General features: G+C 39.1%; 1 protein-coding gene across 3 annotated transcripts in view; it reads right to left on the bottom strand.

The window, feature by feature from the left end:
* Positions 1–26,652, bottom strand: part of USP12 (ubiquitin specific peptidase 12) — a 32,642-nt gene extending 5,990 nt beyond the window's left edge. The window contains exons 1-6 of one of the 3 annotated variants that reach the window (XM_041416089.1): positions 26,549–26,652; positions 15,774–15,854; positions 10,158–10,371; positions 6,903–7,129; positions 1,899–1,975; positions 1,624–1,707 (exon numbers count right to left, since the gene is read on the bottom strand). In XM_041416089.1, coding sequence (XP_041272023.1) covers positions 1,624–1,707; positions 1,899–1,975; positions 6,903–7,129; positions 10,158–10,371; positions 15,774–15,854; positions 26,549–26,596 — 731 coding nt within the window. In that variant the 5' untranslated portion in view covers positions 26,597–26,652. Of the gene's footprint in view, positions 1–1,623; positions 1,708–1,898; positions 1,976–6,902; positions 7,130–10,157; positions 10,372–14,571; positions 14,637–15,773; positions 15,855–26,548 lie in introns of those variants that run through there. The other 2 variants (XM_041416091.1, XM_041416092.1) reach the window with 2 other exon arrangements.
* Positions 26,653–27,598: the final 946 nt, after the last annotated feature.

Genomic DNA, 27,598 nt, shown 5'->3' with positions numbered 1-27,598 from the left:
AATCCTCCTCAGCCAACCATAGCTGGCCTGGCAGCAAACACAGACTTCCAAATCTTTGGGCAATGAATCTGCCCATCCTAAGAGAACAACCAAACCAGAGCGCTCTGCTTCTTGGCACAGCCACGTGCCTTAGATCAGCACAGTGCTGACTTTTCAAACTTTCAGCCCCAAAAGGCAGCTCAAAAGTCTGTGCAATACAGCCCAGGCTTCAGACATGTCTATTAAGACTACGCTTTCAGAATGCCAGGAAATTTGTAAAGGACAACCCGTTTTCAAAAGATAGGGGGCTGTGGACAAATTCCTTGATAACTCACCGGCCCACAAGGGAACAAGAACATGAAAACAGCTGGAGCAGGGCAGAAAGCTGACAGAAGCAACTATTTTTTAGGGTAAGTTACATTTTTATTACATTATGGCTACAATTTCTGCTCTCTTTTCAAAACTAAGTCCTCTTCTTATGATGTAACCATGTTTGGTAATTGGAGCTCTTTGAGTGGTGAAGAAATTTGGTACACCATCTTTGCTAGCTGAGTAGTCCCCATCACAAATAAACTGTTTTATAGAGATGGAAGAAAAATATGACTGCAGTGAAACTGAACTTATGCCCCACGTGAAATCCAAAATATAAGCAATCAAAGCTGTGTTTTGCCATGGAAGTGCCTACAGTACAGATTTACATCAACCCAATTTATATTGGTCATGGCTCACATTACCTTCCACACAGAAAAAGAGCTCAGGCAACAGAAAGCAGGCCTGGATTCACAACCTCTAGCAGACACCAATTAGTAAGCTTAGGCAATGTGTGAAGGCAGACTTGGCAGATGAGATATGCAAAAGCTGTGTGTGCAATCTATGGCAAACCAAACAACCACCAGCAGTGGTCTAACCAGTAGAGCACGTCAGAGCTCCCATTCCTTCAGCCAAATACCTTCTCAGATAATAAATAACCACACAGTACACAAACTGACAGGTTTTTCAAAGGTGTAAACAAGACTAGAATTATTAGGCAGACAAGAATTGGTTTTAAACAAACATAATGGTTTTCAGGCTTCCACAGAGCTTCTGATGATTTTCAGGAGCACTGTCAAGCAGTTTAGCACGACAAATCAAAACTAATTAATTAAAACTAATTAATTAATTAAAACTAATCTTAAACACGTTTAAGAAATCAGAAACTCCGTTAACAACAATAGTTACAAAAAGTGCTATCAAACTGAATCTTTCAGCAACTGTAAAAATTATTTAATTTTCAAAACAAAACTAAGTTTAAGAAGTCACAAGCAATCAATGACTTCATCATTGCCAAATACTTTTGATTAGTCCCCAACAGTTTAACTTGTCTTTTTAACTTGTGTTTGGTCTTCAGACTATTCATTTTCTCACTTGTAAAATAAATAATGATCAAAGGAGTCCCAAAATGCTTTATATGGATTCTCACTACTCATGGAAAGAGACACATTGAACTATAGCAAGAGGAATGAAGGCAAGTTACTTTTAAGTGGAAGAAGAGTAGAAAAATGAAGGGGAAAAGGGTGTTCTCTCCTTTACACACACACACAGAAGTACTAGAGTATTTTCACTGAATGCATGAGTTATTTGTCTCCCTCCCCAGCTGTGCTGTACCTTTTATGTGCTTCTTGCTTACTGCGACACTCTTCACAGTAATACTTGTATTCACTGCACAGAGTTTCTGTGTTGCTGAAACCCCTGAGCAAAAAAAAAAAAAAAAAAAAAAAGCTGTAAACACTAATTTTTTCATATTAAATATCCATATAAATGTACAATATCATCATCACTTAATACACTCCAATCTACATAAGATAGAACTGGCAGCTTATTTCCTGCTTTCTGGGTAACAGGTAAAGGCAAATCACAAAAATTTGCATTTTTGTGCCTACCTTAAACAGTGAGTGATTGAAGTATTCTGCTCCACGTCAACTGAAAGGTCTAGGAAGTCTTCATCCTTGCTGCTTACCTGCATATAAAAAAAGACCAAACAGAACATAGTTAAGACAAATAATACTAATTTGCCTCTACTTTTCAGTACCACTTTCTATTGACAGAATGTATCTTTTACCCCACAATATCCTTTTAAGAATTTGTGCAAGTGGATTTTTTTATTTCAGAGATTTGCTGTATTTTCTGATTTTTTTTTCAGGAAGGGTGAAGTGCATATGAGTCTCTGGGTGTATATAATGGCAGTTGTCATGATGCTGTGATTTTACATCAATTATATTAATTCCAAGGTTCTACTACACCTCAGATTTTTCAAAAGAACAGAATCACTGTGATTCTTTTGCTTAGTGCTCTCACTTCTGTTCTTCTCTGACTCCCTTGAACTGAAAGTTATGTATTTGCATGTCACAGTGTACCAAATAAACAGCAAGAATATTTTGAAGCCTCTTCCAGGCTAGACTCATACTCTTAAAGGAGCAGCAGACAGCAAATTTGGCAAATGAGAGCTTGGAGCTTGGTCTGACAGAGGCAGAATAGTAGCCAATTCTCACAAAAATGCAAGAGTAACAAGAAAGTAAAATAGAACATTATAGAAGCAGAAAATAAATTCCACCACAAATCCTGACAAATGATGAGAAAATCCACAGCTGCCCTGAAAACCAACTATGCTAATGAAGTTTTAAAAACCACTTATGTGCAACCTTAACTTCTGCCTGCTAGTGTGTCCTCTCTGTACTTAAAGATACTCAAGACACTCATGACAATGGTCTCTGCCTAGATACAGAACTAAATGCTTTTAGGAAAGATACCTGCCTGCAGTTTCTTGACTGAATGCAGGAAAAGTGAAATGGCTACAGAAAAATAATGTAAGTTGATCTTTTGAACATATGAGATTTATGGTCCCTTTTCAACTCAGAATGAAAAAAAAAAAGTGGAAAGTTGCTCTCTGATAATCAAGAGATGAGAAACACACAGCTCCTAAAGAGAGTGTACATGGAGAAAAAAAGAAAAAAGCAGATGGTCGAGACAACCATATTTGAGCATTAAAAACACAGGGCAAATCCAAACACCCAGGAAATTAAGCTGAAAGCTTCTGCTAATACCTGTGAGAAGACTGGGCTCCCACTGTTCTGCCCCTCGTCTTTCCAAGAGTTAAGTGTGCATGTCAAAAAAGCCACTACGTCAGTACACATCACTTCAACTGCAATATTCAGATGCTCAAGTATAGTGTTTATACTTTTAGAGAGATCACAGAACACAAAAGGAAAACTTCCAAAATGTTCAGAGTGGGGAAAAAAAAGCCACCTGCATCTTCAGCATGCTGCACATTTCCTGTATTCAGGGATGTATCATGATTTAGTTGTGTGGTCAATTTTTCAAAATATCCCCTTGCAAATCACTCTTGGAGTTATCAGACCTGCATTTATAACACTAAGAACTCTGGCAGAAATCATTTTAAGTGGGGATTAAGAATGACTCAGGGAAAAAAAAAATCAGTTCTAGAAAATACTCTGCTGCTGCAGTCTTCAGCTAGGACAGCTGGAATTAGGGAGTCATGTGATCAGTGTTATTCAGACATGCAATTAGATAATTCTTCCTCTTTTGGTCTAATCAAAGAAAATTACGTGAAACAATACAGATTTCACAGGCAGCTTTATCCCACACAAAAGCTGTAAGGGCAATGGAGAGGAGGGAAGGGATGTGTTCTACTTGGTTAAAAAGAGACTGGTACCAAAACCAGAAGTTTGTAAAACAATTTCCATTCTCTGTGATAATATGGCCTTAAAACACCTCACTCAGGTTACACAGCCCACTGTGTGCTTAGGATCGTGAGGAACCATTAAATTAATTGCATTAATTGCATTTATTGCAAGAATAGCCAATGGATTTTTTCCATTTATGTTGGCGATTTATAAATTGCTATTCTTAATTTTTAAGATTCTGTGAGCCTTAGTATTTGAACAAATTTTTCTAACATGAACTCATACCATTTTAATTAAAAAAGAAAAATAAATTAAGAGCCACTCTGGAGTCTAACAAGCCTCACCCCCTTTTGTAAAGGTTCTGTTTCAAATAAGCATCACTAAGCTTCTCAGACTACACTCAGCAATGCTATATATTTCAATCATCTACAGAATGAAAAAAAGATGGGCATGATCAGAAAACCTCAGCACTTGCAGAATCGAGCCCTGATGTGTTCAAAAAGCTGTCTGAGTGCTCCTAACAGGAACATCCGAGTAATAGTGAGGACTTGGGATGTTCCAGTGCTCTGGCTGAAGAGGATGGTGAGCTGTTCCCACGTCAAGGACATCATCTGCACCCACACAGCTCAGCTGTGCTCTGGTGACCAAAGCTGCACAGAACACAAAGCTCACAAGGCTGACACTCACAGAATCCACTATTTCTTACACTTGGGAATTTCTCTGGCAATGTGAATCTGTTCACTGGCAAAAGAGCTCTTGCAGCTACAGACTGCCACGTGTGCTAAAACAGAAAGCAGTTTTCACAGAAGCTGAAACAAAGTGTGTGATTTATCTTGGTTAAAAAAAAAAAAAAGAGAAAACTGAGCAGAGCTAAAGGCTCTGTAGTACTCATGTGAGAGAGAACACTGGGATTTTCCTTATTGCCTTCTCTCAGTCCAAAGGAGAACTGAGCCAAAGAATTTTATGCCTCGTACAGTCATTTGAAGCCGAGAGCAAGACCATCACCTGGAGACTGATATGGTGGTTTTGACAATTTCCTGTATTTCTCTGTAGAAGACCTGGGCACATTTAGCTGTTCAAAATTTTATCTTAATGAAGCCAATTATAATACTTTCTGGTTTACTGTTATCCTTCCCTAAACTATGAGACAAATCTGTAAAACCAATTAACTTCTAGTTAATTTCTATAAATTAGCCATAACATTTACATTCACCTCATCATTCTGCCTCTATCAAGGAAGGGTGAAAGCATTATAAAGAGAAACCACATTAAAAACATGCAAAGACAACTTACAATCCTTTTGTAACATATTCATTTATTAAAGTGGCTTGATTCACAAGACACGTTTGTTAAAGATTCATATCTATGTTCCTTATACTCCACTGTCCACACTTAAACTGAGGCTGCATCTTTAGATAGTTCCATTTTTATCTTTAAGATGGGCTAATGAAACAGTGCATCTGGAAGAATGCTCTTTTCCACAACCAGGACAACCAAAATCAGAATAAAATTTTGCTCATTTTAGGAACATTGAGGAGTTTTTTCCAAATAGAAGATAATGACTGTCACTTTCAGCAAAGATGTATGTTATGCTTTACATTTAAATATGCAATAATTTTCCAGTACAAATTAAAAATATACTAGGGCTATTGTCTTGTCATTAAGAAGCAGTAATTCATCCACTACTATAATCTTGTACATGAGCTATTTCCAAGTACTCCTAACATTTGAACTTATATTTCTAAACACAGAAAGAATCTAAATGCTAACAGCTTCTAATAAGCATCAAGACAACCATATAGACTCAGTATTTAGAAATAAGACACTATTCACAGTAGTATTACCAATTTAATGTCCAAATGTGTTTCTAAGTGCTCATTTCCAGGTCACTGTGTTTTAGACACAAGCTGATATACTAAAAAGACAAACTGATAAAAGAGTTTTCAGATTACTGTTAGTAGAATTCTCAAAATTCTGACAGACCTGATAGCTAATAAAATATGCTGGCAAAGAGCATATCAGTGTTTTAAAATTGCATTAAGGATGGTATCCAGATCAAAATCCTGACAGCAGTAATTCATAATGCCACAGTAAGGAAAGGTAATGATACCAGTTGTGTCAAAAGACTTAGGCTAAACTCATGTTTCAAGGGGAAAAAAAAGGAACAGCTCAAGAACTAGAAGAGAAACAATTGACAGTTGCCAAGAAATACTTATTAGGGAGGGGAAATCTTCCAGAAAAAAAGACGGTAGCGTGGAATGAGCACCTAAATTACTCATAGTCTGCAGTTACATTATACATGACATTATGAAGCTCTTTTCTTTGAAATAAGAGATGGGTACTTCTAGAAGACTGAGAAAATTACATGACAAATATACAGATTTGATTAATTCCTCCCTTCCAACGTCATGCTGACATATCTGCATTACCTAATTAAGTTAAAGAAAATTGGCATGAAGTTATACAAAAACCACAGTCATTTAGCTTTTTTACAATCTCTAAGGAATAGACCATGACAGAATTACTGTAATTTTCAAATTACAGCTTTTACTCTTTCTCAAGCTGGTAAAATCCAATTTTAAGTTTTTATGAAATACATTCTTTCTCTTATTGTAGAATTTCTCAAAAATATTTTAGTATAGCATACTCAGAGAAAGCTTATTTCTCAGGGTGTAGTATTGGAAGAATTCCTGTGGACAGACATTTAGGGAAGGATTAATTTTCATGAACATGAAGGTATGTTATTTGAGAATCCCGATTTACTATCAAAGTGCCAAAAGCCAACCATTAGTGTTTTAATTTCAATGGCTTTAAATTTAAAAACTAGGAATCCATGGAAACTGATTGATAATACTTAATTATGAGATGTATCAGTAAGCATGACATGAAGTTATTTAGACATGAAATTTGAGAAGAACCTTACACCCTTAAATCACAGAGTTTATTCTGTTTAAGAATACACCACTTTAAGATTTTCTAAATTTTGAAGGTGATTATGATCACACTGATAAAACACCCAATTGGGCATTTTCCTAATATTGACCAAATGTCTCTTCCTACAATTCATGCATCATCTGCTGAAATGTTCTTACTAACAAAGAAAAAACCACAAATATTCACACACACATATCAAGATCACTAAGAAAGAAACTAGTATCTTGGTCTGCTGGGATAAAGGAACCGTGAAGCACGCAGCTCTGAAACGTGGCAGCGTTTGCGTTTACAAAGCGCAGGAGAACTTACAGTTTCACAGGTGAGACACCTGGTTTCGTTGGTCAATGTTCCCTGGAAGATCTCGTGCACCCAGGTGGGCTCTGGGGGGCTGTTGCTCTCACTGTCCACGCTGCCATTGGGCAGGCGCCCGTTCTGCTTCTCCTGCTTCCTCTCCTCTTGCAAGATGTCCGCGATGGTGTTTAAAAGGTAGTTCAGGAACTCGTGTGCGTCCTGCTGCATGTAGTTATCAAAAAGCTCTGCGAGATAAAACAGAAGGCTGACTAACTGATCAGTTAGTGCTGCACTACAAAAAGGTTTTTAAGAGAGTCAGATTTCAAAACCAGTCCTTGATTTCACATCTTGAACCATTCACGGCAATATGACACCAACCCAAAATGCCTACTTGATAAACTAAGCCAAAAAAACGGGGTGGGAAGAGGGGACAGCAAGTCAGCTTGCACTGACAGAAATCACTCAGCTGATGGGAATTACCTGCAAACTGAACCACACTGCAAGTAAACCAGGGCACAATTCAATGGCCTAAGCACAGGTGTATGTGGAGTGCCACCCAAACTGGTACAGGTCATTCTGCCCAGCCTCCAGATGCCACTGGATCTCCTACAGGGGCTACGCTATCTCTGCCAAGCTTAGGTCAATGTCTTGGATAACACAGATTCAGTCAGTTACTTCTTTTCTCTCTGACCAGGAACTGCTGAGAGGAAATTTACCTGCCTATTTAAACATCATTCTATATCCCCAGGTAATATAATACAAATCTTTTAATGTGCAACTACTTCATTTTGCTGGCAGTCCAAGAATGTTCTAATAGACAGGTCTGCAGTGTACAGGAGTGGATAGATGAATGAAAAAGTTACTCAGTGAAGTTCAAGTTTTGAAATGCATACAGGCACTCCAGGGAAGCTTTACAGCCATTCACCTAACAGCATCCAGGAATAAACTTCAAACAGAAAAAAAAAGGTCCAGGGTTATTAGGTAAGTAGGGAAACCCTGATGCTAATCTAGGTCATTTGGAGAGCTTAAGTAGTGCAATAGGTCAAGCAAGAGTAGGAACCATGTAGTTTATTTAATGAACTACTACACTATTTTTGAGACAAATGAGTTCAATCTAGCCAATTGCAAGGTCTTTATTTAATCAAGTAAATCAAGGCAGAGCAAGAGCTACAAGTCTCTTGAGGTAAAAGACTTCAGAGGTTCTTCACAGTGTAGTACCACAGGCCTGTCAGGGCTGTGTGCCCAGTCAGTAATAAGCATTAACCACACCAAAGTGAAAGCTACAGATTGTTCATTTTACAATTAGAAGAACTTTATGCAAATGTAACAGCACACCTCCAGCTGACTTCAAGCCAGCAGCTGCTTCCCAGGCAATTAAACTTTAAGGTCACTGATAGAGAAACACAGAATTGCTTGGATTAGAAGGGATCTTAAAAATCATTGAGTTCCAACTCCCCTGTTCTGGACAAGGACACCTTTCCCCTGTTCTGGACAAGGACACCTTCCAACAAGACCAGGTTGCTCAAAGCATCATCCAATCTGGCCGTGAACACTTCCAGGGATGGGACATCCACAGCTTCTCTGGGCAACCTATTCCAGTGCCTCACCACCACCACAGTTGATAATTTCTTCCTAATATCTAATCTAAACCCGGCCTCTTTCAGTTTAAAGCCATTCCCCCTCGTCCTGTCACTACACAGCTTGTGAAAAGCTCCTCTCCAGTTCAGAGATGTGTAATACATGCATGCTGTATTCAGACACTGCAAATAAAGATGGAGCAGCAGCTTTGGAGTCTGGAATACATAAGACTGTATCCTCAGTTATCACCATGGTATAGCTGGATACTGACTGAAGAGACTCTAGATTGGTATTGCACACTTACCTGGTTCTTAAATTGACTCTTATTTAAGGCTCAAAATTATACACCCTTCCAATAAGCACTTAATAGCATATATGATACCCATGTAATTGCAGCCTGAATGTAGCTATTTATTTGTACAAAAGGTGAGAGTATCATCATTAAAAGAGGCCTAAAAGTACAAGGGCTGAACTTGCACATCTGACTTCTCTACTGAAGGTTTTCCAATGGCCTTGCTCGGGGTAGAATTTTAGTGGCATGACATAATTACACATTACAAAGAACACTTTCTATAATGAACTTAATGGCTCCTGTGGTTTGCTTTCTGCTTTCCATCTGAATGACTCTCTGCATTTGTTATAATGAACTGTTTCTGTAAATGTATCAAACACAAGCACACTTACCCGAGTATACGTGCCAAAGAAGGGAATGAGTTTTCTACTCTGCACAGGCAAGTGATTGTACAGCACCCAAGAGCTTTTTTTTTAGCAATATCATTACAGCTCATGGAGTGCATTTGCTGGAAGAGCCATGTCAAACTAAGAATGTCATCATAATATTTTATTTCTTGTTTTTACTACGGAGATAGTCATCATTCAAATGCTTTTTCAGTCTGTATTCATGGTCTTGGAAAAGACTGCAACACATCTATTGCAGCAGTGTTAAGCATGGTACCTCATACAGTTTATTTAAATATAGTAATTAATTCTTAAGGAAAAAAGGTGTGTTTTTATAAAAATGTATCCAAATTGAGTAGCAGATTAAAAGGCTTCATTTATATTTTAACATAAAATAATTTTCTAGAACAGTCTGGAGAATTAGTCCTGCAGACAAGAAACAAAAAATGTGAAAAATCCCTACAAATCTCTTGAAATTTAGGACAACAATGACATTTAAAAAACAATTTGCCAAAACTACTTAGTGATTTTAAAAGCAGGTCAAGTTACATATTGCATAAATTCTAAGTCAATTTAAAAAGATGGGAGGGCTTTAATCTAGATTCTTATGGGCAAGTCTTTCCACAGACTCAGTTTGGGAGATTGATTCCTCCATTCAAAAAATAGTTTTTCAAAACAAAGAACAAAGGTTTTACAGTGAATTCTGATTACAAATATTAAACTCCCAGAGAAACAAAACTAGCAAGCAATTTCATAAGCAGATAGTGACAATATGACAATACACTTTAGCTCTATTTGAAGAGAGAGAAAGACAAGGATTCCCTCCCAAAACTGCTCCAGGGTTACACCCTTATCCTGGGCCACCTCTTGTTTATACTACAGCACCAAGAGCACTTTCTATATGGGTACTCTACAGAGCACAAATACACAGGCATTTAGCTGGCATACACTACGTCAGCTTCAGAATTAAATCATAATTGCTGTCATTATTACAAAAGAAAAAGAAAAAAAAGTTACCATTTTCTTTTCGTAATCTTGTTATAAATTTCTTGGGAGGTATTACTCCGACTTTTTTCTTCTGGGTGGCTATACTGTGGAAGAGATCAGCTAAGCAGGTAAGGAGATTCTCTTTTTTTCTTGGCTGACTCTTGTACGCTAAGACTTTGTCTCGAAATGGTCGACAAAAATAAAGTGCCTGGAGAACGGAATTGCAGTAGCACGTATTCCCGAACTACAAAATAAGAGAGAGATCTGTGAGTTTGCATTGCATTGCTGCAGAGAGATAAAATTAATTCCAAGCTGTAAGAGAGGCATAAGCAGGGGCCAACTTTCTGCAAGTGATTTCTTCCTGACTTTAAGGTAGAAAAATGCATTGATGTTGCACAAAGGATTACCAAGTACACTGTACGTAAGTGCATGAAAACCCTAGGCTAAATTGAACAATACTGTTTAATTTTGTCTCAATTTAACTTACTGGTAATATTTTAGATCTATTTGGGTCAAAATGTTCAAAAAATACCCCCAATGTGACAACTCCCAAAATATGTTCAGGTAAAAATATCTGTCTACCACACATCAGTCACAACAGCAACGAACAAGCACAGTATGACCTTGTACCGAAAAGAAATCCAGCTGAAAATGGAGAGTGCCTCACACACTTCAGGAATTAGATTCTCCAAATCTTAATAGCTGTCATCAAAGTCCAAAATAACTACTTTAACCTGCCCCTACATTTTCAGTTCTTGTTCCAGGGTGACAAGATTTGTTTAAGGAAACTCCTGAATGCCAAGGTGACATGGCCTGCTGAGGATTCAAAGCCATGGCAGCTGGTAGCTTGAAATCAAGATTGCAGGGAAAAGAGAACACAACTGGGACATGCACACTTCGAAGGGGACAAGCCACTGGACTGAAGGAGGAAAGGAGAATCAGCAAGAGAAGCGTCCATAACCCACTTAGTACTAGGACACCCAGGTGGGACACTCCAGACGTCCCCCTCCTCAGACTCCCTCAGGCACCTGAGGTCAGTGTCACTGTCTGCAGCTCACCCCAGCACTGCTAACGTCCCCACCACTCCTGTCAAGGCGTGGTGAGCCATCAGTGGATAAAGCCATTCTAATTCTATGCCGCCATTCCAATTTTAAGCTGCCCTCCTCCAGTGGAACCCATCATCCAACACTGAAAAGAGTGGGAAAAACCTTTACGAGGCCCTCAGCAAGAAATCCAACCTTTCAGCTGCAGTCCCACAACCTGCAAACTGAAGCACGCACCCATTGCACACATTCTGCAAAATGTGGAAACAGCATTCAGATTTATGTTACACAAAGACAGCAGCACATATAGGTAGCAAATTCTGAGACTTTATCCTTGTGATGGGGAGAATTACACAGCAAAGATTGCCTTCAGAGGTATTTTAAGAGCAGGTCCTTTCAATAGCGAAAAAAAACTAAAAGCTTTCACATCTTAGGAATAACAGGGAATAACTACCTTTTGCGCTCTCCCAATTAAGACAAACAAGAGCACTATGCAATTTAATTACAAAACTTAAAAATTAATTACTTTCCTCTATTTTAAAGTGAAAATGAAATATGAAGAACTACTTTCTAAATAACCAAGACTCAAAGAATAAGTAGGAAGCATATTTTAAAAATATTAAGATGTATCCATATTAAAAAGTAATTAATTTAACATCCATTATTTTTCTTTATTTAAGCTAGGAAAATGCTTATATTAGCTTCTTTGTGGTTCAAATCTGCAAATAAGTCAATGAACTTAAGAGGAAAACTGGGGCTTTTTAACTTATAGGAAGCTGATGAAATCACACAGTAGCTTCAGTCAAAACATTTAATATTGTAAGCTGTTTATGAGTTTATAATTAGAAACAGCCATAAAAAGAGAACTACATTAAAGTGTTAAGAAAGTTCTTAAAATTTAATCAAAATGGAAAACTGCTAAAATTTCTACATCAAGTGCCAAAAGATGAAAAGCAAGCAAATTAGAATTTTCGTAAGATTCCAATTTCAAAAAGGAGCAGTCTGATGATAAATTAATTAGAATGGCAACCATGCAGTCAGAGACAGACAAAATATGAAGACCTCAAAACACAGAACAAAATTCAGATTAATTTAATATGAATGTATGTTAACCTGCATGCCTGTGAGTATGAAATAAAAGCAACCAGATTGAGTTCATAAAAGGCTTTCTCCAACCAGATTGAGAAACACAGCAGGCAACAGAAGAATGTTTGAAAGTAAACTCCTGAAGAAAATTTAATTAGTTCACATTTGCTTTATCTCTAAAGCATCAGTCTTTATCACTTCGAAACTCAAAATATTTTAAAAATAAATGCTTCCAATCATGAAAAAAATTTAAAAGGCACCTGTACTAAGCAACACGTGGGAAATGGTTGGGAGGTTTCTAGACTACGCAACTACTCAATTTGCTAAATGAACAAATGCTGGCTTGACCACCATTATTTCTTCAGTTCCCATCTTTAGAGAAACACCCAGCTCCAGTCTCCCCATGCTCCCACCACCCACTCAACACCTACACTCTGCTTTCTAATCCTGGACCTCCAGCCCTGGGCTGGGCTGCCAAAGGAGACCTTCCTGCTCCCCAGCCCAGCCAGCACTGCCGCAGAGCCACAACAGCGGGCAGGGCCAGCCCTGCACTCTGGGACCTCACACTTGGCCAGCCTGCCTCAGAACAGCAGTAGAAAATGTAAAAAAGACCTTGTTGGGGCCATCTTATGCTGTACATGACTAAGAGATGTAAAAAAATCCACATTTCTCCTTTTTATCGGTTCATACTGCTCTTCTGCTCTAAATTCTGAGAAATGAGACTGTTTCACAAAAATACTGCATTCTCTATATTTTACACACACACACACCCCTTTTCTTTTTCTCATTTAAATTCTGAAAGCAAAGTTACAACACCTAAACCTACATGGAAAAATGAGACAGTAGGCAAAACAAGAACACTGTGCAACAAAAACACTGCACACCCATGAACACTTGTAGTCTTATAGCTTACTCTTCTGATGCACACACAGCTGGGGAGAAATGTGGTTGAACCCCATTCAACAAAGAGATTTACAACAACTTAGATCTGTTTGGAACACTGTCTTTGAGCAGCTCTGGGGTTCCTCCCAGCTCTGATGCACTGGCAGCTCTAGTAACTTCTCATTCTTGCAATGGTCCATTCCAGTGAACAGGATTTCTGCAAAACACACGGATCCACTGCAAGAGACTGAATAACCAAACCTTCTGCTCTAGAAATCTGGTAGACTACTCCAGAGTTTTCAGAGCAGCTCTCTGAGATTAAAAATCTTATTTCACCCTCAGTGGATAAAAGGATTGATGTAATTTGTGAAGCACACAGATTGGAACAGTTTGCATTGCTGCACTGAAGAGGGAAAGAAGAGTGATAAGCAGACGTGATACTCCTGGTTATCCAGATACATGGGACATCACACTCCTAATGCTTTCATCTTACCACATATCTTAGATATTTCCTGCTGATTTAGTGAATGATATTGTCCCTTCAAGTCTAAGTCGAATTTTCCATTCCCATCAACCATCTGGTCTTCCATATGTTTCCCATAATTGCCCTTTCTTAGGTCTTCTTTTACCTCTCAAATTGCTCTTTCAGCACATCCGCTGAACAACCCCTAGACTCTACCACAAAGCTGGAAAAGAGGTAAGACAGTGCTTTTGCCTCCTCTTCTTTTATGCTACCACTGGATAAATTGACAGATCTCTATCTCAGGATTGCCGTCTTTATCTAAAATGCTTTTCTGTATTCCAGACACCTCAAATGGCCACTTATCACACAGAAAGCTACTGACTTCCACATTATTTCCCTTTTCCCCATTACCCTGGAGAAAGTCAGGACAAACAGAATCAATAAACAAATTAGAAAAACTTAGCAGTAAATGTTAATAAACCTTTAGGAGATTCACTTCCTGTAATTGCTACAAATAAATTAGAGAAATCAATGAAGACAAAACTATGATTTCTATCACTTCTCAGTCTAATAGTACTAATTTATTATCTAATTATCTAGTACTTATTTTCATTATCACTGTCATTCTTTCTAGTCATTGGCCACAGTTTGTTACTTTCACTTTTCCTGGCAGATTTACATGCTGCAAGTTTATTACACATTTATGGTGTATATGTGCTGTGTTAGTAAACACAACCTACAGAACAGACCTGAAAACCATTCAGGCACCAACATAAGTGAATTTCCTTTGCCAACCACTGTACCTGAAAACCAGCACCAGTGTGCCATAAACATAATGAGATCCCATCTTATTATTTGTTACAATTCAAAGAATTTTAGCCCATAAAATGTTATTGTTTGAAGATAAAAAAGCAAAATTCCTGTAGTAGGCACAAAATTAAAAGCACTCTGATATATTGTAGCTGCCTACCTCTTAAATGAGTGCAATGACAGATATCCATTCAAATTTCTACTCCCTCTTGAGTACAAAAAGCCAGAATTTGTTGATCTTCATGACATATTAGAAAGATTGTCCTTTATTGAACCTTCTCCTAAGGATACAAACTATGTAAAACTTTAAGGTTAGGTGTACAACACAATTTCACCATTAAGTCTTAAATCCTCTCTGGACTTGGACAAGAAATTAGGAAAACAGTTTATCTGCCAACAGAGTAACAGACTTGAGAAATCCTGTCATTGGAAAAATGGAAAGCCTCAGCACAGCTGCGGAACTGAGAGGCACTAACAGTGAAACTGCTGCATTTCCTCTTCCCAGAGAAGTGAAGCTGCGTTTGGCGGGTATTGCAGCTTGCGTGAGGAAGGAAAAGAAATCACTTGAATTTCAGTGATGGGGTTTTGAGATGCATGGAAGTCAACCTGTCAGTGTTTACTGATTCCACAGTGCAGGCTCAGATTGCAGACTCTCAAACCAGGTCAGTGCTAAGCACCCGGAGGTAGAGACAGCTTACAGTACCAGAACAACATTTAAATAATCAGTTTAATTAAGAAAAGCAAGACAATAGCTCTTGTTAAATCAACCTGTTTTAACTACGCCATTTCTGAAGCCCAGTTAATTTAATATTTCACATCAGTATAATTCAATTTCTAACAAGTTACACTTTTCATCACTAATATCAGAAACTAAAGTTTAAATCATTCCTTAAAACAAATTATTGATTCAAACAATTCAATCTATTTTTTTCTGCTTTCCTCTTTGGGCTGTAATTTTTAAAAAAATCTTAATATAAACAGCAGATATAAATACTACCTAGCATCACAGTCTTTCACAAGATTTTTTTTTCCTTTTAAGATATTTATTTTACTTTATTGGCATATTATGAACAACAAGCGACATATTTTAAATAGCCTTCTTTAAGACTTACATATTTGAATAACATGAAAGTGATGTAAAAATTACCCTACAACTGATAAAACAAAAGTATTCAACAGAGAACCCATTTCAACAATCCAGTAGCATATTTCAACAAATACACTAAATACTGAAACACATTTCAACAGAATGAATATTCAGTGATTATATCTTTCAGAATTTTAAGCATTCACTCATCCCAGTCTTGTTTAACCAACCTATTCCTGTCCTTTCAAAGCAGTAAGTTATGTTCTGAGACTCACATTAACCAAACCAAAATAGTGCTCATTGACTGGAAATTGTTCCGGACCAATCTCTTTCTCCAAAGCTGAGGCATTGGCGCCCTAGGAAAAAATCAAAAGCAGCAAAATATTAGTGTGGCAACAGTGAAAGTAGCTGAGGAAAAAAGTTTTTCAGCAAGGATAAACAATCAAAACCAACTAACCATCCATTAAAAAAACCTGCAAAACACCTGGTTACAACTAAAAAATACCTTAGAGATGTTTCCAAATATGTGCTGTTCAAAAGCATCTCAAAGTTATATAATTTTTATGCATTTTCATGCAATTACACTGTTTCAATGTTCTTTACTTATTCTTTCCAGAGTCGAATTACTTTAGTAACACTTGCACTAACACAGGATGAAAAGCAGGTCATACAAGGCCAACTGGTGAGCTCCTTCTAAGAAGAGTAATTTTCGTACTGTAAAGCACATTCCAGAAAAAGTTAAGAGATGCAGATTGCTCACAGGAAGCAAAGACACTGGTCTGCTTCACTTACACTGAAAATATAAGTTATTCTAAGTGCTTTGCTAAATGCCTTAAACTTTGTAAAACTGAAAGAAAATGCAGTACAGCTAGTGATGATGTGCATTACAAATGCTGCAGCCTTTGCCCAAAAAATCTGTTTGTTCTGATCCTCAAAAAGAAGTCCGAGAATGTTACTTTGGTTACTCTGTGGCTGTTGACTGAACTGGTGCACTAAACGCTGTGCTTCAAAGAAAAGCATTGTTTTCTTTTCTACTTAGAGACAGAAAAACATGTATGCTGGAAAAGTCAGACTTTGGATGAGCTCTTACACTGACTGCTTTTAGAGAAATGGAAATGTATACAACTTTTTGCACCCAACAAAACTGATATCTATATATCTAGATCTATTTATATATATCCTCAATGAGACTAATACATGAGCATGAATATTCCAGCAGGAATACAAGTGCAGCTAAAATAGAACACGATATGCATCAAAGAACCTTAAAACCACAACTCCATCCCAACAAGTTCATTTTTTACACCAAAAACATAGCAAATAGCCATTACATGGCATATTACAACAATTAAATTACACCAAAATCATGGACTGCACCAAAACCACCACACAGGATTGCACAGATTAATTACAGACAGGGCGTAGTGGAACAGAATGAATATTAGAACTGTGTTAAAATGTATACAATTAGAATGAAATGATGATGTGGCATCTGCCATGGTGTGACCATGATACTTCAGAACTTTACACAAACTACCTTAGCAGCTCTGAAATGGGAAGCACATGCTCAAAGGTCCATGAGGAGGTAATAACCTTAACCACAATAGGGCAAAAGCCAGGAAAACTCCACACTTGACACACCACAGCTCTGCTCCATTTACAGCACAGCCCCAGCTGCTGTCATCAGTCACATCCCCTCCAATTACCCAGTTTGATAAAGCCTCTCCTTTCCTGAGGATTTAGATGCAGGGCTTATTACTCTAGAAGGTGTTTTCAAATGGAGATTATAGTGGTGAGGAAAAGGGGTATAAACCCTCATTTAAGATTTAAGCACTCTGAGACTGAATATTTAGTTTTGCAGACTTATTTAAATGCACCCACAAGCTCCAGCAAGGTGAGTATTACAAATAAACAAGGAAAAAGAAGGAACTGTGGGGGACTTTTACACTATTGTTAAAATCTCTACCTCTTTAAAAATAAATTCAAGAGCAGGTTTAAGGAAATTCTTTCTCTTTTCAAAGCTAGGGTGGAGTAGCTACTTTACTCCATCTTTGAAAGGTAAATATTATGATATAAACATTGATGTTTCTGTTTGTACAGACCTGAACACTGTATTTAGTTTTCTAGCACAATAAAGATCTGACTTGGCAGTAAGAAAGACATGCTGAGATACTACCAGATCGTCACGGTTTTCTGAGTATTCAAAGAAGCTTCATTCAAGGCTCAGACTTTCACATGACTTCAAAGCATGGCATCATCTGTGTTTAAATGCAGCTGTTTATGAATGTTAGTACAAACCAGCTCGGATGTTTTACGCCAATGTAAAACCCCTCAAGCTGCTCAGACTTCCCTTTACAGCTCTCTTTTTGTCTGTCATAAAAGATGCTATCTCTCCCTCCAAAGTAATCATTTATACTGTGCACAGTGTATTGGTTGCAAAGAGCAGAAACACAGCAAGAGTACACTAAAATGCACGTTCACAACTGACCCATAAAAGCTATTTTAAAACCTAATTATCCCTTGCTTCAAAGTGTTTCCCAGGCATGATTACAGCCCACATTATCAGTCCCAGCTGACTCTTCCATTATGCAAATACAGATGCAGGGGGGAGCACTGCAGCAGCACCAACCATTATGGTACTGAATCATCTCCTGGACATGAGGACACAGGAGGTTTAAGGCAGAAGTGGGAGTGCCATTCTTTTCATCAGCCAAGTTGGAGTTACTGGACTTGGGAACTACGCTTGGGAAATTTCAGGCTGTGCTGTATGCTGTGGAGTAGAGAATTTATTCCTCTGCCACTTAACTGGAATCCCCAGGAAAAATCCCCAAATAAAACTCTCTTTTTGGGGGGACTCAATAACACATACAACAGGTGTTCAGTCTCCACACTGCAGCCTGGCTTGGATATTACACAGGGGACAGAAAGGAACATCATTAAGTCTGGTCAGCACATCCACCCCAAATTTCCCTTGTTCTTCTGAGGGGAAACACACCTGGTCATTACCCAGAAATGAGAAGCAACAGGGGCACAGCAGAAGTCCAAGAAGATGATAATATTGCAGTAGCACTGGGATTTACCACTTTTAGCATTGCATCAGTGTAAAAGCTGCACAACCAAGCACTGCCTTACATTAACCCCCTTCCAGCACAAACACAATAGTACAGGCAGAGAGAACACTCATTTCTTGTGGTACATGTGAAACAGCTTTAGAAGTGGAAAGTTCTGCAACTAATGTGTGTTTACAAGAACACAGTACAAAATCAAGATTTGCTTTTTATTTGTAACTGAAAATTATCAATGATTACACAAAAACCTTTACAAACCTAATGAAAGTCAGGTGTAAAACTGAACTACTACAGATTTCATCCTTCAAAATGAAAAGTAATGTAACCTTTATTTAATCATGTTCAAATCAGTTGAACATTAATTGCTCTATCTCCTCCATCAAGTTAAAGGAAAAAGTCATACTATTGGATTTATAAATTTTGCCTTAAATGCTAATTTCTTATTGAAGGGACAAGAATCTGTGTTTGTCACAGAAGTCCCTTAATTAAGTTTCTCAACTTTTTTTTTTTTTTTTAAGAGCTTGAGTTTTGTACAAATCAACATATTCTGCACTAACTAGATGAGGGTTTTATTTCAGTTTAGTGGAATCAAAGCCCAGGATATACAGTGGAATAGGAAGGTGTGTTATCTTTGAAATGTGTACAGCTGTATTTTCCTGATTTTCATGTTTTACAAATATACATAATCTCAAATTTCTAAAATAAACTAAAAAGCCCACTGATGCCATACATTTCAGTGGAAAAGAGCAGAAAAAAACAAAGCACAGACAAATGCAGATGCATTTTTTTTTGTTGTTTTTGTATTGTTTTTCACTTGCTGAAACAATATCATTAGATGCCATGTATTACTGCCTTTTCTCAAAGCCTCAGAGGCTACACTGTTGTGGTGTTTCGTGTTGAACTAGTCCTGAGACACCAGCAGCTGACACAGGGATAAGATAACTGGAGCCAATCTGTAAAACAAATCAGTTGGTGCTGACATACACACCTTGGGCTTCAGATCATTCTTGCCAGATTAGTTACGGGCTGGTTTGTGACTGAACACCAGCTGCAGCTGATCTACGTTGTCTGATGCAGCTTCCTCCAAAAGTCATCTAATTTGGGCACTCTAAGACCGCTCCCAAGATGCAAACCAAAGCAGGGTAAATTGGGATGCCACCCTACAATAAAAATACTGTCTAAAAACATGTCAGCAAGCAGGCAAACAACTGCAGCTTTAAAGCGTCCTACCTGGTCATTAGCATCCAACCTAGCAGGCAGAATTTCGCTTACAAAGCCTTGATTCATAACCAGCCTAACGTGCTTGGACACTTACACATCCTATTGGCCTCGGATAGGGGGGTTTGATGTATCCCTTTCTGGAATAAAGATCACTTGATAGCTTGGTAGATCATCTTTTTAGTTGTTTAAAAGCTTTACCCTCTAGTTTAACTAAGCTGTACATTTCCTAAGCAAAATCAGAATTTCACCTTTAATACAATTTTCTTCTCTGAAAACTTACATGTGTCACCAGCATCCTGAAGATCCATTTCTCCCTTCACACGTGCACTATGCTAGATCCTCCCCTACAATGCTCTCCACCTCACTCAAGAAGCCAGGTAGAACACTGATTAAAGGCGACTCAAATAACTAAACCATGTTGCACAGGCATATGTAAGCCAAATTTTTTAAACATGACCTTAGCTACAGGTAAATGAACCATACCACCACACAACACAGAACTATTACTCTTTCTAGTGACAGAAAGGCATTACAAGTAAAAGGGAAACTCAGGAATAACAATGTTCCTGAACAAAAGTAAAATTAATGGAATTACTTATAATTTGCAAAAATAAATCTCAGTACAGAAACACTCACTAGTGCTTTCCATTTTTTTTTTTCTGATTAGAAAGATTCTTCCTTGTCTATGCAACTAGAGAAGATATACAGAATTTCACAGCCCAATGCACTAATTAATGCACTGTGACAGGAATTCTCTGCTAAAGAAGAGATGCAGAATTCTACTCTTGCAGCTGCATTTTGTTAGAGTATGTGAATGCCTACATTTCTGTGTACTCACATGAATCAGGACTAAGAGCAAAGAGAACAGCTATCTATCAGCTTATATTTGTTGCTTCAATTGCAACCAAAACTGAAACACAATTCTTTTGATACTGTTTCTAGCCAGGAAGTAGCAGTGAAATATGAGTGGGATTCAATAATCCCTGTTGTTCATTTCTTTGCAAAAGAACATGCATTATTAATACACTAAATATTTGGATAGTTTCAGTTAATGCTTTTTAAATACTTCCAAATAGTGTTATTTTATTAATCAGTCTAAGACATAGTCCTATATACTGTTATCATGTGCAGCTAAGACAGAAGAATTTCTGAGTATGAAGCAAAAACACCTCTGTCTGAGTAAGGAAAATTATACCAAAGCACAAAATTAATTTCTCTTCACATTCGGTATGTCTACCAAACCCATCTTTTCAAGCCCCACCGAACATTCACAATGTCATTTCCTTCACAGCAACTACATGCAGCAGCACTTCCTTGTACGTGAGAAGTGTATGATGGCGCATCCTTTTGAGTACTGAAGTCGAAGACAAGTTAATATTTCAGAAAAATTAGACTCACCTAACTACCCAAAATGCAGGGCAAGTGGGGAAAACACATTTGCTCAATAGCTGTTTTTTATAAGCTGCACCCCGTGGTGTGTTTTACATGCTTTTATTACTTACATAATTCCAGTTTCAAAAAACAAAGATATTGCTTTTATAACTTCCCATTTTCATGGAATCATACAAAGAATTTCAGTTTATAAAAGATGGTAAAAATGTTTTCCTATTTTGGTCAACTTACATTAATACAACCTTCTGGTTTTACTGCAGAAAATACCTAGATTCTTTTTTTCCTCAACTGAAAGATCAGATAGAACTTACTGAAATGAACCATTTGTTAAAAGCATTTTACTTCAGCAATCCTCCTAAGCCACGAAAACAAAAGTTAGTCCTTACACAGGGCTTTTATACACTTCTTCTCCTCAAGAAATTTGAATAGAAAAGCCCCTTTTGCCACATTTTTACAGAATCGTTCCTAGAAGTTTCAATGCAAATTAGTTGCTTCAGGAATGTAAAAAGTGAATACAAAGACCACAAAACCGACCGATCTAAATACTCAAGCATTGTCTAGTACCGGAATCAGTTGCTCCCACTGACACAGCTAAAAATTCTGCTGCCCAGACTGGAGTCCAAATTGGCATTTCATTTTTCCTTGGCTTAGAACATGCAATATGAATATACACACATGTGCAGGTAAAAAGAAAATGGAACACTTACATAAATCAAATCATCCAAATAAGTAACATGTCAACTAAATAATTCCCTGTGCTGGTATAGATACTGCTTTACAGCTAGGTAACTTGGGAGAATTTTCTTCTTTGTGTTTCATATTTGAGAATTGTTTTATGTTAAGAGTCAAATTGCTATTTTGATGAAAATTGAAAGCAAATTTGTCTAAATTAATTAGTATACTACACAGTGCCACAAACCCAGCATTCTAAAGACCAAATATAAATACTCATCTTTTATTGTAGCATGTTACAGCTAGAAAAATTATGCTTCAATCTTAATGTCATGTTTATCATCGAGGCGTCTGCTGATAAGAGCTCCAACAGACGAGCGGACTTCCCCACTGTGGTGCAGGCTCCCACCCCACAAATACTAGCAAATCCTTCTCCAAAAACTCCTGGGCTGGCAGCAGAGCCGCGGCAGCAGCGCGGTGCCCGGAGCACGGCACATCCAGGTCACCGTGCCGGAGTGAAAGGCAGTGCCCCAGACACAGCACATGTTCCTTCTTGCCAGCCGTGCCACACGAGCCAGCCAGCCAGCTGGATAAAGGAGCCCCGCCATACTCTGGTTTCCTCTGTGCTGCTTCAGCCCTCTCCTTCTCCGCCGGTTTTTTTCTGTCAACTCCTCATTTTGAAGCTGTTTTCCCGTAACTTTTCTCTCCTTGCTGTAATTCAATTCTCATTTCTCCCAGCATGGGTCCTCTGTATACTTTCCTGTGGAATCTGTTAACCTGATCATCAATTAATGTTTAAGTCTTATAATCCGTGCTTCAGAGGAGACAGTGCAATTAGAAGGAACACGACTGAGTACATCATAGCCACTGCTGGCTGGCTGCAGACTCTGGCAAACATCAATTTACATTAAGTGCAGATTTCACAATCAGGTTTGAAACCCTACTGTAAACAAACAATTCCTGAAGCAGTAAGAAAGCCCATAAATGCACACCTCTCTCACAGTTAGCTAGAAAATCTTCCTGCAGCTGGGAGTGTTTAAAAAGCCTCTCTGCTAGGACACTCAAGGTAAGTGCACTTCAACCTTCCCTCAGCTGGGCACTTCCAGGGCCTGTTTCCTCTAAGATGTCTTTTCCCACACATGCTCGTTTCAACTCTAGCACCTGTGAAACATCTTCACCCTTGTGAAAGGTGACTGAAAGGGACAAAAGGGTGCTCCTGACAGTGCCCCTCGAGAGGAGGCAGGCAGGAAAAGGACAATAGCCAGCCATTCAGAGTGACTCCACACATCTCAATCCTCTCAAAAACAGAACAAAAATTTGGATTGTAAGATAAGCAGAGGTTCTCACGCAGAACACACTTTACATCACACAATCAACATCTAACCACCAGCTGTGTATTTGATGTCAGTGCTGGGGGGCTGAAACAATCACTGAAGACCTTCAGTGACAGACCATGTATGCAAGATGCTGAGATGGCAGACAGAGAAGGCAATACAAACACCCAAAACATGAAGATTTTGATATCTAATGCTACAGCTTCTTGACTAGCATAGTTTTACAATATTATCACACTTTTTCAGGTTGTGCCAACATCATCAGCCACTTTCTAGAAGAAACACTGAAAACAAGTACTACTGCCATTACAACTTCCTTGGGTATGTCTGAGACTGACATCTTGGAGGCTTTTCAGAGCTTTTAAGCTAAAAATCTAATTTCTATCTTCTCTTTGCTTCAGCTACTCAAAGACTTGATGCCTTTTAACCGCTAGCAAGTGTTTCCTGGATTCTAGACACCAGAAGCAGAAGTCCTAGATGCAATCTGTGAGTATAACATGGGGCACATCTTCATTGCAGTTAGCCTAGGTTACTTTATCCCTCCTCAGCCATGCATAAAAATCCCATACAGTTCACTCAAGTAAGGCTTTGACCGCAGTTTTAGTCATGAATGAGGGTAAAGACCAAGTTCTACTTTTACTGCAAAGACTTTAAAAATAATATTAAAAAGTAGACCACACAATTTTAACCTCATCCATTTTGCAACAAGAACAGTGGCTAAAGCACTCAAGGGTAAAGGTATTTTCAGCGCTTTTCCACAATCTCCAGCCTTGCAATTAAGACTTACTACAGCACAAGGAAGCATGTGAATGGTGATATATAGCAAAGAATTCAAGGAAGCTGAAAGGCGATACAACACTAGGACAATTACTGCAGAAAGAGCCCTGTTAACATTGGCATGAACACTGAGGTGTTTGACCAATGAACTAATGCAGCATATACAAAGGTACCAACCAACACAGACAGGATGCTCATCCCCAAAAGGTACCACAGATAAACGAAACATTCTGGTTATCACTCTTCACTGTTCCCACACAACCTGCCCAAAGCAGTATATTACGTTATAAAACATAAAATACTGCTTTGTAATATTCAGGGCTTGAACAGCAGGGGTAAGACACATAAAATACAAATCAGCAGAACCAAAACTTGAAAAAAAAAAAAAAAGAAGTCATAAAATGCAGATGGAAGAGTTTCTTCAATATAGTTCTAGACTGCTCTATTACAGATTGTAAGTGTACACACATGCTAGGTTTGTGTAGGCACAAACTGTCTCTTGACAAAAATTGCTTGTTACTGGTTTTGTACTAACAAGAACTTTTTTCTTCACAAGAAGACATAGAACAGTCTGAGAGTTTTTATAAGAGGCATGGGAAAAGGCAAGAAAAACTTGTAAGAATTCTTAGGTAGTTGTCTGGCACTTTATCAAAGTGTGTTGACACAAAGAAGCATTGCCAGAAAAAAAAAAAACAGTATTACTCAGCAATTATAATCCTCTTCAATTTTGTAAAACATATGCTTAAACATAAGTATTTGACTCTTGTTAGAATTAAAAAGATTTGGCACGCCTCAACCACACAGTTCTGAACAACACCACAGTAAATACCATGTACTCCTTCACACCATCTTTACAGATGTATTTTTAAGCACAGTCTTATATTAACTGCTGAAAAGCTTTTACAGCTGGTATCCTATACTAGGTGTCCCATATCACAGTACTATTAAAACTTATGGATTACAAAGGCCCAGCAAAAATCTTAGGCCTGGAGTTCATCCACCTCAATGCACATGACAGTGATTGGACAAATGGTAGTTAATTGCCATCAGAATTTCAGCTTTATGGATACAGACACTTTAGTCAGTAATAAGATTTTTAGTTGAAAATTTTATTTCAGGATTGACCTAAATCTCAGTGACACAACATCATTTCTAATAAACATACACACACAGAATAATCTTAAACTATCTGCTTGTCCAGTCCAGACCTATGCTGCGTACGCAGTCCAGAAGCAGAGCAGTGAGGTCTCACACTTGACCCAAATGAAGAGGCCAGCACTGAATTTATGCTGACACAAAGGCCAGCGGCCAGCTGTGGGTGAAAAGATGTCAGCTAGAATTGCAATAAAGGATCGCCCCAGCTCAGGGAGCAATCACACTGATTCCTCAGCAACCTAAAACCTGCCTTGAGAGAATGGAAACTCCTGAAGCACATGGTACATGTCCTACCAATCTGGCCACATCAAGATGTCAGTATGACGCCTGATAAATTCAAGAAGTTAGACTCTTCCAATTCCAAACTAAAATATGTCATCTCACATGTAAAAAAAAAAAAAACATTATTCCAGTGACTAAACATCACCTGAGCAATCCCATCCTATGAGCTTACAGCTTACAGATATTCACTCAAAATTCTCACAGGCCACCTCTAAAATATCTGTTTGAGACATTCAAGCCTCTTTGCAGCATGATTTATGAAAACCATAAATCAGTTTCCAATAATATGAAACGTAAGCATTTCCCACTGATGAGACATAATACTGGCAGTTCAGCAAATTAACAGAGTAGATGACAGAGCGTGTTTTTCCCCTTTTTCATCTCTTCCCTTCTCCCATGGAAACACATTTGGTAACAAGAACTTTCACATGGCAATGGAATAGATAGAAGAAAGCACAAATATAAGAACTGTACGATCAGCACATCTCTTCCATAACAAGCAGTAACTTCTACTGACTAAGGGATATCTCCTTTCTTAAATTCATCACGCCTCCATCAGCACATCTACTGAATTCCCCACCCTTCTTTCAAACAACCCGAGAGAGCTTTATCACATCTGTGCTTCTGCTTATGGCTCTAATTCACCACGAGAGCGAGCAATGAGAAAGCAATCACAGGGAGAAGCCTCGTGTCGAGACCTGGATGGATGCAGACCAGTGGGACCACACGGGGAGCATGGGATGCCCGCACGTGTCCGGGGAACCCGGGGAGCACCGCCCGTGGATGGGCCATTCCAGCCCCAGCTCGGGAGCGCAGCGCTCCGAGGGAGAGCAGGGACGCTACGGAGTGTGCCGGGAGAAGGAGGGCGCTTCCAGAAACCACACGCTGCAATGGGCACCCCGGGCCGAGGCGATGCCCCGGAGCGCTGCCCACGCCCTCGGCACACTCTGGGGAAGGCTGCGCTCGGTGCCCCCGCGCTCCAGCCCCGTCCGCAGCCGGGACCCGGCTCAGCCCGCTCGGCGCCCGCATCCAGGCTGAGTCTCCCAAAGCCGATTATCCCCGCTCCGCTGCCGCCCCGCGCCCCCGCCCGGCCTCCCGCGCAGCCCGCCCCCCGCCCGGGCAGCGGGCACAGCCCCGGCCCTCGCTCACCATGGTACAGATGGAGGCGATTTTGGAGACTGTCATTAGGATTTCCATCCGCCCAGCGCCATCTTCCGCCCAATCACAGCGCCGAGCCGAGCGGAGCCGGGCCGGGCGCGCCCTCCGCCCCGCCCCGCCAGGGCCGGCCCGGCTCGGCCGGGCGCGCCCGGCGCCGCGAGAGGCACGGAGCGAACCGACGGGTTCGTCCGCGGCACCAGAGTTTGTAGAGAGCCATCGAATCGTCAGGGTTGGAAGAGATCCCTAAGATCTTCGGTGCAAACGTCCACCCAGCGCTGTGACCCCTAAAACACATCACCCAACGCCCGATCGAGACGCCTCTTAAAACACGTCCAGGGATAGCGACTCCACCACCTCCCTGGGCAGCCTATTCCAATATCTGACCACAGAATCACAGGATGGGTCTGGCTGGAAGGGACCACAGTGCGCCAGCCTCAGACATGTGGGAAAATAAAGCTGATGTGCAGAGTAGTCATACCCGGTAATTGATGGACCTACTTGAGAAAGGGCTTAACCATATTGTTTGTCTGCAGATTGTAAGAAGAAATCTGGATGACTTGTTCAAGATGGTGATACCTGCACTGAAGAAGCAAAAAGCTAGCTAAGATATCTGCCACCCTGTCTTTTTTCATACATAGGAAAAATCTTGTAGATCAAGATGCGTTATTATTAAGAACAATGTCAATGCACACAAGGTCTTGATCATAAATACATCTATTCACTCTCAAGTGTTTTAATATCTATAACATTAAATCACTGCAATTTCTACGATCTTCAGAAGTAAATGTTCTTTAACAACTAAGTTAATGGAATAGTAAATTTTCCTTCAGCTGAAACATAAAGGATATGACTTCAGAAAGTGTTATAAATGAACTCCACTGCAACCTGAAATATCCTGAAAATGGTTTTATATCACATAAAACCATTTTATAAGATACCTGTCATCTCAAATTGTATATTTCAAAAGTATGGTAGCTGAGAAAATGAACACCTCTTGGATGAATACATTCTGAAACTGTTGCCACAGAAACCATGGGGGAG

This window comes from Onychostruthus taczanowskii, unplaced genomic scaffold (assembly GCF_017590055.1).
Source record: "Onychostruthus taczanowskii isolate IOZ18803 unplaced genomic scaffold, ASM1759005v1 scaffold50, whole genome shotgun sequence".
Classification (NCBI taxonomy): Eukaryota; Metazoa; Chordata; class Aves; order Passeriformes; family Passeridae; genus Onychostruthus; species Onychostruthus taczanowskii.
The sequence above is the reverse complement of the archived record's forward strand: the minus strand, read 5'-3'. Positions and strand labels throughout refer to the sequence as shown.